General features: G+C 56.1%; 1 protein-coding gene across 1 annotated transcript; it reads left to right on the top strand.

Moving 5' to 3' along the window:
• Positions 1–84: 84 nt before the first annotated feature.
• Positions 85–13,328, top strand: KRT7 (keratin 7). Its single transcript, XM_024736559.1, has 9 exons — positions 85–491; positions 1,932–2,143; positions 4,440–4,500; positions 5,676–5,771; positions 7,208–7,372; positions 8,496–8,621; positions 10,918–11,138; positions 12,609–12,643; positions 13,014–13,328. Exons 1-9 carry the CDS (start codon positions 162–164, stop codon positions 13,169–13,171), a joined length of 1,404 nt encoding a protein of 467 aa, XP_024592327.1. The 5' UTR covers positions 85–161; the 3' UTR covers positions 13,172–13,328.
• Positions 13,329–13,522: the final 194 nt, after the last annotated feature.

Genomic DNA, 13,522 nt, shown 5'->3' with positions numbered 1-13,522 from the left:
AATAGCTGGCGGGCAGAGAAAGGTGGCCGGCGGCCAGCCCCGCCCCTACCTGTGTAAGCCTATCCGACCGCGCCTAGAGGATAAAAGCGGCCAAGTCGCCCGGAGGTCAGCGAATTCGGCCCCCTGTCCCCCGCCGCTCGGTCCAGCCCGGCCCAGCCAGCATGTCCATCCACTTCAGCTCCCAGGTCTTCAGCTCGCGCTCCTCCGCCTTCCCGGGGCGCGGCACCCAGGTGCGCCTGAACTCGGTGCGCCCCGGCGGCTTCGGCGGCAGCAGCAGCAGCCTCTACGGCCTTGGCGCCTCGCGGCCGCGCGTGGCCGCGCGCTCATCCTACGGGGGCCCAGTGGGCGCCGGCATCCGCGAGGTCACCATCAACCAGAGCCTGCTGACCCCGCTGCAGGTGAACATCGACCCCTCCATCCAGCAGGTGCGCCAGGAGGAGCGCGAGCAGATCAAGACTCTGAACAACAAGTTCGCCTCCTTCATCGACAAGGTGAGCGGCCCGCGCTGCCCCAAGCCAGGATTCAGGCCCCAGCAGCCGCCCCGCAGCGCACGTGGGCCAGGGGCTGGGAGGGCTGCTGCCTGCTCTCTTTCCGCCGATATCTGGGACTGTACCCTCTCCATGAACCCTGTAGCTATTTTTGTCCCCCTCGGCCTCCAAGCCCTCTCTCGCAGCAAGCTACCCAAATCTCCCTGCTTTTCCTCCGGGAATGTGTGCATGGGTCTGTCCGGTTGCCCTGGTGAGCTGTGCTTGTGAGTCGCTGGGGTTCTTGGGCAGCTTTTGTCATCCGAGTCAGGTTGGGAGCTCCAGACGCCAAGGCCAGGACTTCTTTCTCTGGGCCCCCTTCTCTGAGAGGGGGCTGTGTGGAGTCAGAGATGGGGCAGGGTGAGATTCTCCCCTCCTGCCCCACTTATTATCTAGCAGATGCTGGAAATAAAGGGCTGGAAGGAGGCAGGCTCCTGGTCCCATCGGCCCCACTTACCTGGTCCTCCATCCTCCTTTGGGTGGTAGGAGGTGAGGTTATACTTGCCCTTGGAGAGAGCTCGTCTGGGGGCACTGAGGGTCACAGGGAAGGGCCATTTAAGAGGTGTTTTTCCTCTTATGTCCCAAAGGGGTGGGGCATAGAGATGGGGAGAGCGCACTTGTGGGGCTGGACCCAAGAACTAAGGGCTAGCTCCCTGGGCCCCTCTGGCCAGGGCCTCCTCCCTGGGCGTAGAGCAGGCTTTCTCTTTCCTGTCTTTGTGTACCTCTCTGCTTCCCTGGTCCCCCATGTCCTCCTCTCCTTCACCCTTCAGACTGTACACATCCTTCAAGCTCTGGGGCAGCCTCCGCAGGAAGCCCCAGGCCCAGGTTCCCCCCCGCTGATGCTCGGCTGCAGACCCCAGATCCTGCTGCCTGAGTTGCTGGTTTTGAGGAGGCCTGCTTCCCACACCAGTCATTTTGGTGCTCCTTAGGGACTCATTTTACATTGGCTTGATTGTAGCATCCTGTCCTGAGGCCTTGTGGGAGAAAGAGGGAAGGGGAGAGAGGATACTGAGAGAGGAAGGGATGAGGTCCCAGCCTGAAGGGAGGGGGCCCGAGTCGGGCTCAGGACACAGACAGGAAGTGGGCAGCCCTTCAGACAGGGAGGTGGAGGCCATCGCCTGTGATGCGAGGGGAAGCAGAGGAGGGAGGAGACTCTAGAGCACAGCACTGGCACATATCAGTGACCTGAGCCCTGGACACACTCTGAGACAGTTGAGACAGAGAGTCCTGGAGGAGAGGCTTTGTTCAGGGTGGGCTTCCTGGAGGAGAGAGCCAAGGGCTAGGGGCCCAGGTTGGGGGAAGAGCCAGTGCGAGCGTGGATTCTGCTGGATGGCTGGAGACCCTCTCAACCGCACTGTGGGTGGCACGGTCTGCCTCTCCTGAGTTTCCTCCTCCTGCCCCTTCTAGGTGCGGTTTCTGGAGCAGCAGAACAAACTGCTGGAGACCAAGTGGGCACTGCTGCAGGAGCAGAAGTCGACCAAGAGCAGCTGCCTCCTGGGCATCTTTGAGGCCCAGACTGCTGGCCTGCGGAAGCAGCTTGAGGCCCTGCAACTGGACGGGGGCCGCCTGGAGGTGGAGCTTCGGAACACGCAGGACGTCGTGGAAGACTTCAAGAACAAGTACTGCCCCGCAGTACGACCTGCCGGGATCCATGCCCTGGGCCCATGTGCCCCTCTCGGCTCACCCTCTGCAAATCCTCTCTGGGTCAGGGGTCAGGGGGTACAGCTGCTCAGTACAACAACTCCCAGAAGGGAAGATCTTGATTAACACGTTCCCTGCTTCCCCTCTCTCCTCTTTGTCTCTGGGGGCCGTTTCCAAGTCGCTCTGGTCCTGTCTTCTGACTTACTCCCAGTGAAATATCTCAGCCCAGCCCTGATCTGCACTGCTCCCTTCAGAAGCCTCACCAAGGCCCAGGAAAGGGCAGGGCAAGAGATGATGTGCTTCAGAACTGGCGTGGCCCTCAGATTATTCTAGAACAACTCTGTTTTGTTCCCATGAGGAATTAGAGTCCAAAAAGTTTCAGGGGCTTGATCAAAATCGCATAGTAGGTCATTGGGAGAGCTGGGGCTTGTTTTTGGGCCCCTGACTCCCATGAGGAGACCTGGAACCAAGCTGGGAAGGAAAGAAGCAGAGAGCATGATCATTGTGAGCGATGGAAGGGGTTGCGGAGGCTGGGGGTGGGTGCGGCCAGGGCAGGAACCAGAAAGGAGGCTGTGAGGAGGGGCAGGGAGTGGGAGGCTGGAGGCCAGGAAGGCTGGGTCTTGAGGACAGGCCTTTGAGATGCCTGCTGAACTCTCTGTTCACATTGAATAGAAACCAAAGCCAGAGGCTGGGCCGGGGGGTAATGAGTGAGTTCTGTGCTCTGCCTGGGGGCGGGTGTATGACTAAGCCGGAGCAGGGACACTGCCTTTGACTGGACGTAGAACAAACAAAGGCCTCTGCAGGGAGTGTCTCTCCATTCCCATCCCCCATCCCCACCCCCCGACTTCCCTAGGGCAACAGTCAACAGGATTAATCCCACAGCAGGTGGAAGGCAGGTGGAAGCAGACCGGTGCAGGACAGGGAAGGCCTGGGACAACCCGCGAGCCCCTGCTGTCAGGTGTGCATGTGTGCACACATACTGCCCCAACCCAGAACCCACAGGGCACTTTCCTGGGGAGCCAGGCTGAGCTCCAGGCTGGGACTGAAGGAGGAACTGGAAGGGGTCCTGAGTACAGCTGCCCAGGGATCTCCTATCTGCACATCCTCTGGGCCCAGTGGCACAGCAGGGGTGGAGAGACGGCCTCGCAGATATTTTCCTAACTATTCTAGAGGCCCTGGGGGAGTGGGACTTCGGGGATCTGGGCTGCTGGAGGGCCTCTGCCTGCCTGAGTGTCCTGCTCCCCACTAAAGTTGCCCCACATTGTTCCTGCTGTTCTCCAGAAGCTCGTGGACACTGCTGGCTTTCTGTTTCTGACACCTATTTTTTTTTGCGGTACGAGGGCCTCTCACTGTTGTGGCCTCTCCCGTTGCGGAGCACAGGCTCCGGACGCGCAGGCTCAGCGGCCATGGCTCACGGGCCCAGCCGCTCCGCGGCACGTGGGATCTTCCCGGACCGGGGCACAAACCCGCGTCCCCTGCATCGGCAGGCGGACTCTCAACCACTGCGCCACCAGGGAAGCCCTCTGACACCTATTTTGAATCCTCAAGTAAATACTGGGTCAGGCCCACCTGCCCTCTTGCTCTGTGCCCTGCTTTGCCGGCGTCCTCCTATGGGCAGGGGGCTGGCTCCTTGGGAGAAAGAGGGATGGAGGGGAGTGCTCTGGGAGTAGCGATTGGGGCTTGTCACCTAGTTGGGGGCTGGTTCTTCCTCCTTCCTGAGTCCACAAGGTTCCTCCTCTTCGGGCCCCTTCTTCACCCTCAGCGGGTGGGATTAAGCAGGTTAAGGTGTGAGTTCAGGTGTCAGATGGCCAGGCTTCAAGTCCGGGCTTTGCCACTTAGCAGCTTGGTGACTGGACAGAGTACTCAGCCTCTCTGTGCCTCTGTTCCTTTCCCTGAGAATCATAGCACCATTGTTACAGGATTGTTGTAGGGATTAACTGAGAGAATGCATGGGAAGCACATAACAGGGCAGGCCCCGTACAGAGTGGTCCAGAAGCATGGCTGCTCTTCGTCTTCTCACTCCCAGTATATGCAGCCTTTGTCCTTTGATCCACGTATGTTCCCTGCTCCCTCACCCCCATGCCTGCCAAGACTCAAAGCCCTAGGAACAGCCGTATGGAAAAGTCAGGGACATTTTGTTTCGTAGCTGACACCTGTTTTTTCAGGTGTGTCATTAAGGAGGGGTAAAGGTGATGCACGGCAGACTTTCACACCTGGATATGGGGGGATGGAGGCAGAGCTGCACCAACACCATGCTCCCCTCCTTTACTGCAGGTATGAAGACGAAATTAACCGTCACGCGGCTGCTGAGAATGAGTTTGTAGCGCTGAAGAAGGTGAGGGGGTCAGACAGGTAGGGTGGGTGGCATCGTAGGAAGCACAGGGGACAGGGGCCCACATGCCTCTCACCTGAGCAGCCAGTAAGGACCTTTGGTCAGGGTCTGGCTGGGTCTATAAGAAGGGAACGATGGGCTTGGAGAAGGTGAGATATGGAAGCCAGCCATTTATAAGCCTGCTTCGTGTACGTATGTGCACACATGTGTCTGTGTGCGTGTATTTGTGTGTAGGTGTGTCTGGTGAGTCACTACACTTGTTTCTGGGCTTTTGGAGGGGTTAGAATTATGACTACAGGATAGAGGTTAGAAGGGACGAGTTCAACCCCAAATAAGGAAGTGCTCTATCAATCAGAACATTTAATTACAGATGAGGGTGGCACATGGCATGCCTGAAATATTTGCTGAATGAATGGGATGGGGTGCCTTGAGGCAAAGTGAGCTCCCTGTCCCTGGAGGTGTGCAAGTAAGGTCAGAAGGCCTTAGGAATATCTTAGAGGGGATTGACTTAATCTGATTCAGGCCCATCCACAGAAATGTAACCTGCCCTGGAGTGCTGGGCCCTTGGAGATTCAGGGATGAGTGGAAGTGAGCCCTTTCCACAGGAGCTTAACCACAGCAAAGGATGGCTCTCAGGGGACCAGACTTGCGGTGTTATCTGTTGCCTACCTGCCTTATATCACCCATGCTGCAGGCTACATATTTAGGCTAGAGATTTGTCATCTCTGGGAGCAGTGTCCTGGAGTCTGAATGATTTCATGCTCTCCCATTTGACTGATGAGAAGCTGAGGCTCATAAAGTTGAGGTGATTTGTTCAAGGTCACACAGCTAGTAGGTGGCAGAGCCGGGGGTGTGTCTAAGCCACTAAAGCCTTTAGGAACTGGTAAAGCGCTAGGTTTGGGGCTCCAGGCTGTTGTGGGCTACCAGCGCTGAGTAGGCACCTCCAGTCCTGGGGGTGCGTGGAGACGATGTTCTCCTCGAGCCTGGACGGGTCCAGTGGAGGGAACTTCCCACCGTGGGTGTGTCAGGCAGCCTGGAGGAGCTGTATGTTTCCTGGTAGGGCAGCGGTGATTGGTCCTGGGGGTTGGACGGTACTGGCTTGCTCCCACGCCTGCTAAGTGTTTCGTGAACTGAGGACATGGTGTCCCTCTACCCCTTCTCACCACCACCCCTCCCAGGACGTGGATGTTGCCTACATGAACAAGGTGGAGTTGGAGGCTAAGGTGGACACCCTGAATGATGAGATCAACTTCCTCAGGACCCTCTATGAGGAGGTGAGGACCTCAGGGGTGGGAGATATGCCACAACCTGCATGTCCTAGCCAGGGGGCTATCTGGTCCACCCCCTGCCTCTGGGTCAGCCGGGGTGTGTGTTGGGTGCATTCAGGGGAGTTGACCCCTGAATAAAGACCCCTGCTCTTTATTCTTTCTGGATTCAGGAATCCATGGTGGGCGAGAAGCTCAGTAGGAGCTGGGGCAGCACACCAGGGTGGGGTCAGTCAAAACTGGCCTTCCAGAGATGTGGGATTGTCATTTGTCAGGAAGGGGGATTGGGAGGGGCTGGAAGAAACCCGGAGGATGTTGAGGGATCCGGGCTGTGACAGGGTTCACAGGTGGACTGGGTGGGCTGGCAGGGGAGCCTGAGTCAGGAGAGACTGGAGTGCCTGAGGGTTTACACCCACCACTCACCCACCCTCTCTGCCTGCCCCTCCCATCTCCCCACCTGCTCAGCTTGCCCTGCCCTGGGCTTCTGGTTCCTTTCCCTCAAGGGGATTTAAAAACCTCTTCATCCCATCTGTGTGAGTCTCTGGCCTTAGGCAGAAGGTAGGGTGGTTGATCATCTGGCTAGTCTGGGACATAGGAAAACGTGAGGCAAATTACAGACCAGTTCTCATTTCCCTTCAGTCTGGTCTTTACCTGAACATCCAGCCTCCATTAGCATCTCCGAGAGAATTTCCACGTATGTTAATTTCAGGGGCTGGATCCTTCAGGCTGACTTTGGGTACTTCTGGCCTCAGTGTGGGCCTTCATATGTCTATCACATGTTATATATGTGTGTGTGTGTATGTATATACATGTATATATAATTATTTTCCTCTCATTATGAAATACATACTCATTGCAGAAAATCTAGAAAATTAAGTAAAGCATAAAATTGAAAACAAGTTTCCTACATCTACTCTTACCATCTTGATACCTACCTTTTCAGACTTCTTCTCTGCATATACACACATAGAGATATAGAAATACATATATTTAATAAAATAGAATCATACCTTTTTTCAGGTAACAGTACACCACAGATATAGTTCCCTGTCCGTAAATATGGCTGTATCATTGGCGTTAAAGGCTACAGACTGTGCATACTACATGACTTATTTTACCCACCCCCTAGAGATTCCCTTCACAACAGAGCTCAACTCCTCGCAGCCGGGAGCCACCACAGTTCACCACACTCTGTCACTTGTTTGTCCGCTGTGATCCTGCCAGACTCTTGATTTCAGAAGGTGCTAATGGGCTTTTCCGGGAGCCAGGGCTGGTGGAGCTGTTTAGTGGGTGCTGGGTCTGTGCCCCCCGGCTACCTGGTGGCTCACTCCCACTCTGGCCTCTTCTCCCTTTTTCTTTCCCTAGTGTGCGGGGAATCCCAGGATGGGCATGGGGACAGGGATGGGTCATGCCCCAAGTCCTGATGTTCTGTCTGGTCCCTGCAGGAGTTGAAAGAGCTGCAGTCCAAGGTCTCAGACACGTCTGTGGTCCTGTCCATGGACAACAGCCGCTCCCTGAACCTGGACGGCATCATTGCCGAGGTCAAGGCCCAGTATGAGGAGATCGCCAACCGCAGCCGGGCTGAGGCCGAGGCCTGCTACCAGACCAAGGTGTGTGGCCGCTGGAGGCATATTTTCTCTTCCTGGCAGAGTCCTCCGTGGCGGCTTCCCTTACTCCTCACCCTGTCTCAAGCCTTTGGGGCCTGGGTCCCACTGTGCTGACAGGCACCAGGGATTAAATCTGTGGTGGTCTCCAGTGTCCTGGGAATGAGAGGAGGAGAAGGCTAGGTCCTTGCCCAGGGCAAGATTCCAGCCTGATGTGGGGGGAGAGAGCAGAGGAAATGGACATGGATTAATAATTATTATAGCTAAAATCTGGCAAGTAAGCACAATGCCAGGCAAAGTTTCAAATGTTTTACCTGTATTGACTCATATAACCCACAGAACAGCCCTGTTAGGTAGGCACTAGTGTTATCCCCCTTTTACAGATGAAGAAACTGAGGCATGGAGAGGTTAAGCGATTTGTCCAGCTCTGCACAGCTGGCAGACAGGAGAACAGGGACCAGATCCTGGGTCCAGGGGCTCCAGAGCAGGTTTAATCGTTATATGCACTGGGTGTGGGCAGGGCAGCTGACAGCGCAGTGCTGAGGGCATGGGTGGGGAGGGGGTGTGCTGGGGCAAACCAGTGATCTGGGGGAGGGAGCCTGAGAGTTCAAAAGCAGCATAGAGCAATGTCTCTTCAGAGACAGGGAGTCATCCATGGTGTATGCGAGGACACATGTATGCCAATAAGGACTTACTGTGTGACACTAGGCCAGTGCCTTCTGTTCTCTGGGACTCATTCACCTCATCTGTAAAATGGGTGGTGCTGACAAAGGGGTTAATAGGTGAGGATCTCAGACTTCCAGTGATTCTCCAGTGTTAGGACATAATGGGAATGGGCAGAGCCCCGAGATCAGTGGAATGGGCCTGGTGAGCCATTCTTGTCACCCCCCCCGCCCCCTCCGCCCCGTCCTGGCTGGGAGGAAACTGAACCCCTCCCCCACCCCACTGTCCGGGAGTCTGGCCTCCTGGTATCGGGCAAAGTTTGCTGGGAGTCAGACTGTCCCTCCCTGGGAAGACAAGCTGGGAGGGCTTGTCACTCAGAACCTGGGGCCTTCCTTGGGTCGGGAGAAGACAAGTCACCTGTAATCACGGTCCACCCTTGCCATACTCTTCTGTGTGGTCCCTCCAGTTTGACACCCTCCAGGCCCAGGCTGGGAAGCACGGGGACGACCTCCGGCATACCCGGAATGAGATCGCGGAGCTGAACCGGGCCGTCCAGAGGCTGCAGGCTGAGATCGACAGCAACAAGAACCAGGTGGGCGCGAGCCCTCCTCCTTGGGGCATGTGAAGGGCAGCCAGCTGGGACCCTGCCCAGGACGAGCAGCAGGAGGCTGGGGGCGAGGGGGTCACCCCTGCTGCTCTGGGGACCAGGCTGGTGCGGCTCAAGTCTCTCGGGCCCACCTGTGAGCTCGCTAGGACGAAATGTTCTTGGCCAGGTCCTGCTTGACCGAAAGGAGAACAGGATACCTAGCTGGGCATGGAGCTTGTGGAAGTAGCCTCGAGCTGGCTGGCTAGACTAGAACCACCATTCGTTACCACACTGGGACTGAGCCCTCTCCTTGCACCTAGCTCTGGGTGCGATGCGGGCCTGGGGGCAGGGGGCAGGGGGTGGCGGGCCGGAGGTCAGCAGAGTCCCTCACTCTGGCTCCCAAGGCCCCGCCCCACCTGCTGACCTCACTCCTCACCACTGCCTCTCTGGCTGTGCTCTTGCTGCGTCCTGGAGCTTATATTCCCCAGGCACCTTCGTGCTTCAGGGCCCTTGCACTTGGTGTTCCCTCTACCCGGAATGTGGTTCTCCCAGCTCTGCACATGGCCGCCCCTTTCTCGCTCCTGGGGTTTAGGACAAAAGACCTCTTCTCAGAGATGGCTTCCTCAACCGCCCAGCCACTCTCTCAGCAGTCTGTGTGAGGTTCCTGAAACACCTATCACTCTCTGAAATTTTCTGTCTTATTAATTTAGTATTGACTTATTAGGTAAGTCTTAATTAATTAAGTATAAATAAGTATTGTCCCCTACCTCCACTGGGATATTAAAAGTGCCTTAAGAGCAGGGGCCCCCGTCTGTCTGGTTCACTGTTCCTCCCTTCCCAGCACCTGACACATAGTCAGGGCACAGGTCTCAGACGACAGACTGATGGGAGGAGGTGCTATGAAGCTGGGGTGGGGGGTATTGATGAGGAAGGGTCCCCCAAGCCCTGACCAAGGCATGGGGGTGCTCGAGGCAGCTCAGCCTGGGCAGGTGTCTGCAGTGGGGAGGGAGGGAAGCTGATGGGTGGTGGCTACTTTCCAGATGAGCCGGGGGATGGGATGTGGGGGTGATCTACCCAGAAATGTCCTCCCCTTGGAGCCCTGCAGGCCTTTTTACATGAGGGTGAGGGTGGAGGCTGCCTCCCGGTACAGATTCAGGGCTGCGAGTCACCGGTGCGGCAAGCCAGCGTCCAGCCCTGGAGGGGAGGCACAGAATAATGAATGGCGGTTTCCCAAACGCCCTAGCTTCTGCCACATCCGGTTCTCCTCTTACCCAACAGGGCAGAGCCAGACCCCGGAGCTGGGATGTCTATCACCGTCGGGGGGCTCAGAGGCAGTGGCACGGCCTTGCCAAGGGGGCACCAGTGTGACAGGGAGGGGCACTGACCAGTGGATGGGGGCGGAGGGCATCAGCCAGCCTCCTGGGCAGGACTGGGGGTGTTGTGCAGAGAGGAAGAGTGCATGCTCGGAGGGGAGAGGGTCTGAGGGCAGAGCGCGGTTGTGAGAGGGAAGGAGGACCACTGCGCGAGGGGATGCGGATGGTGGCTCTCGGAGCTGAACGAGAAGCCGCTCAGGACTAAATAGGCCCGGCTAGTGAGGGACGGGCCACGAGAGAGGGAACACTAAGGCCAGGCAGGAAGTGGCAGCTGATGTTCACGCCCGTTCTGAATCACGCCACCCCTGCCCAAACCTGGGGCCTGTTAACTCGGAGTCTAGGGGTGCCAAGCAGCGTCTCTGTACTCCAAGTCTCCCTGTTCTGGGCCTGTTCCAAACTGGTTCCTATTTTGAAGGTGTTTTTGGTTCTGGTCAGCTGCCTGAAATTTGAGGACTAAACTAGAATCCCATAGCCTTGGAACTCCTCTAGCTAGGGGTCAGGTGTGTGGGCATTTGTAAATCATAATAGCATTTACTCATAATAGTGATCATAATAGCATTTATTAAATGCTTACTGTATACCAGACACTGTGCCAAAGACTTTTGTATGATTTCGTTACTTGCAATATCTCTCTATACATACTGTGATGACTGCTAGTTTAGGAAAGGGGAGACTTTTGGCTTAGAAGGGTTGATTCATCCAAGATCACATGGCTTGTAAGTGGCAGAGCCAGAAGTGGAAGGTACGCATTGGGTATCAAAACCCATGTTTGAAATCCCTGGGATTTCCTGGTGCTTGGGCGAGGAGGCTGGTGCCAGTGAAGCCACCGTAAGCAAGGTGCCCAGATGCTCACTGCAGCATGGGGAAGCAGGAAGGCAGTGGCTGGTGAGGCCTGCCCCCCCAGCTTAAAGCCCCACTACTCCCCACAGCGTGCCAAGTTGGAGGCTGCCATTGCCGAGGCCGAGGAGTGTGGGGAGCTGGCTGTCAAGGATTCACGGGCCAAGCTGGTGGACCTGGAGGAGGCCCTGCAGAAGGCCAAGCAGGACATGGTCCGGCAGCTCCGGGAGTACCAGGAGCTCATGAGCACCAAACTGGCCCTGGACATGGAGATCGCCACCTACCGCAAGCTGCTGGAGGGCGAGGAGAGCAGGTGAAGACAAAGAATCTGGAAAGGGGATCCTTTGGGGCTCAGTGAGGCCGGGGGCTTGACATTCATCCATTTGCAAGCATTTCCTGTGTACCCTCTTCTGCAGGGTACTGGGTGTGGGAAGTGCAGGGAGGGTACAGATGATGCTTGCTTCTTTGCCCTTGATGAGATGACTTTCGAGAGGGAAAGACCAGATGGTGTAAGCTCAGTGAGAAATTTGAAGTAATAACAGCGCTTTCGTGTGTGTGTGTGTGTGTGTGTGTGTGTGTGTGTGTGTGTGTGTGTGTGTCTATTAGCAAGCTTATCTTATTTGATCCTCAGAACACATCAGGTAAGCAAGACAGGTATTATTGACTCCTTAGTGTACAGAGGGGAAATTGTGGTTAGTTTTATTAATTGAGGGGACAGGGCCAGTGTGCGGTCAAGCTCTGTTGATTCCTGGTCCAGGCATCTTCCATGGCGACAGGCTGCTTCTCACCACATAATTGAGGGCTAAGTCACGTGGTATTGACTGAGCGTGGTGAGGAGGTAAATTTCCCCTCTCTCCAGAAGTATTTGCAGCCTGAGATGGAGCTGAGTTGGGTTAGTCTCTCAGGGAATTCTTCACAAAAAACTCCACATCTATGTCCATGAAGTTGGGTCTTCATTAGTACCTTGATGGCTTGATTGACTCATTCAGTCAACAGACAAGTGGCCTGGAAGCTTTCTAGTGTCCCCATCTCTTGCCCTTGATCCTTGCCCTGCCCCCTTCCAGGATTTGGGGCTGCAGCTGGGCTTCCCTCACTCCCTCCACTCAATTGAAGCCTCTCCTCCTCCCTGCAGAGTAAACTCATTCCCAAGGCCAAGGGCTTGGTGACAGTGGGACTGTGAGTCACAAAGCAAGCACCAGCTGTCTCAGATAGATTTTTAATTTCCAGCGTAAGACCTGTTTCAGCCTCACAGCCTGCTTAAAACAACCCCCTCTCCTCCTTCCCCCCTCAGTCCCGGCTGGAGCTGAATTCACTCAGTCAACGATTCACTAATTATTTCAACACATATTAAATAATTACCGTGTGCCAGACCTCATGCTAAGGACTGGAGATGCAGGAATCAATACAGCCTTCTTTGAGGATTTTATGATCTGGTTAAGAGAGGCAGCCATCTACATAAACAACGAGAACAGCTACCATTTACAGACTCCTGTGTGCCCAGGGCTTTAGGTAACTTATGTTATTTAGCCCTCACAAACAACACTGTGAGGTTGGTACTGAGTTAGTCCCCATCGTAGGTGAGGAAATTGAGACTCTGAGACATTCCCAAGGTCATGTAGCCAGTAGGCAGGAGGGCCAAAGTGAAAAGGCTGAAAGAAGGCTGAATGTGTGGGGACAGAGGAAGGAACCTCAGTTCTGCTCGGGGCCTGGACGGAGGGGTGCGGGAGTGCTTCCTCCAGTGCTGAGGAGAGAGCAGCCCTCACAGGTATCTCCTCTGCCCCAGGATGACCGGAGCTGGAGTGGGAGCCGTGAACATCTGTAAGTCCTTGGCTACGGGCCCATCACCTATGCCGTCCAGACTAGGCTGGGTCTATTGATGGCACATCAACCTGAAGGCCTGGCCTTCTGGAGGCTGGGAGTCTCCTACCCTTCAATAGCTTTCAGCAGAGGCCTGCAGCTCCCATCCAGAGAGGCTCAACAGCCCAGGAAAGCCATGCACGAGGACAGGGTGGGTGGGGCCAGTGTGGAGCAGCCCTCACCTCTGTCTGAGGCTCTTTCTGGGTTGGCCCCTGGCTGTTGGTGGGAAGGGAGGTGGGTGGGAGGAGGGAGACGGGGAGCTATGGCAGGAGGGCAGGGGCCTCAGGTAGTGGGCCTCACGCCGATGGAGACCTCCTCCCTTCTCTCTCAGCTGTGGTCGGTTCCATGGGCGGTGCTGGCAGCCGGCTGACCTTCGGGGGAACCATGGGCAGCGATGCCCTGAGATTCTCCAGTGGTGGAGGGCCTGGGGCCCCCAAAGCCTATTCCATTAGGACCACATCTGCCCCCGGCAGGCGAACCCGCAACTGAGCCCCTGGTGTGGGGAGACACATACCCTCTCCTCCCATCGTCACAAGAGGACCTTAATCCCTGGTCCCAAGACTGCAAGGCAGTCTGAAAAATGATGTCAGAATAGCTTCCAATAAAGCAGCTGCTTTCTGAGGCTTGGGTGAGCCCATGCCCAGCACCTGGTATCCTGGCTTCATTAGGCTGGGTGGGGAAGGCGGTGGGGAGGGGAGGGCTTGAGAGACCACAGGGTCTGCCCTGATAACTGGGACAGCACATTGGTGACATGGGGGTGCTGCTCTATGGAACATGCCTCTTATCCAGAGTGAGGTCTTGACCCCTCCCAGGGCTGCGCCTGATTCCAGCTCCTCTCCT

Source organism: Neophocaena asiaeorientalis, unplaced genomic scaffold (genome assembly GCF_003031525.2).
Source record: "Neophocaena asiaeorientalis asiaeorientalis breed wild unplaced genomic scaffold, Neophocaena_asiaeorientalis_V1.1 scaffold134, whole genome shotgun sequence".
Lineage (NCBI taxonomy): Eukaryota > Metazoa > Chordata > Mammalia > Artiodactyla > Phocoenidae > Neophocaena > Neophocaena asiaeorientalis.
The sequence above is the reverse complement of the archived record's forward strand: the minus strand, read 5'-3'. Positions and strand labels throughout refer to the sequence as shown.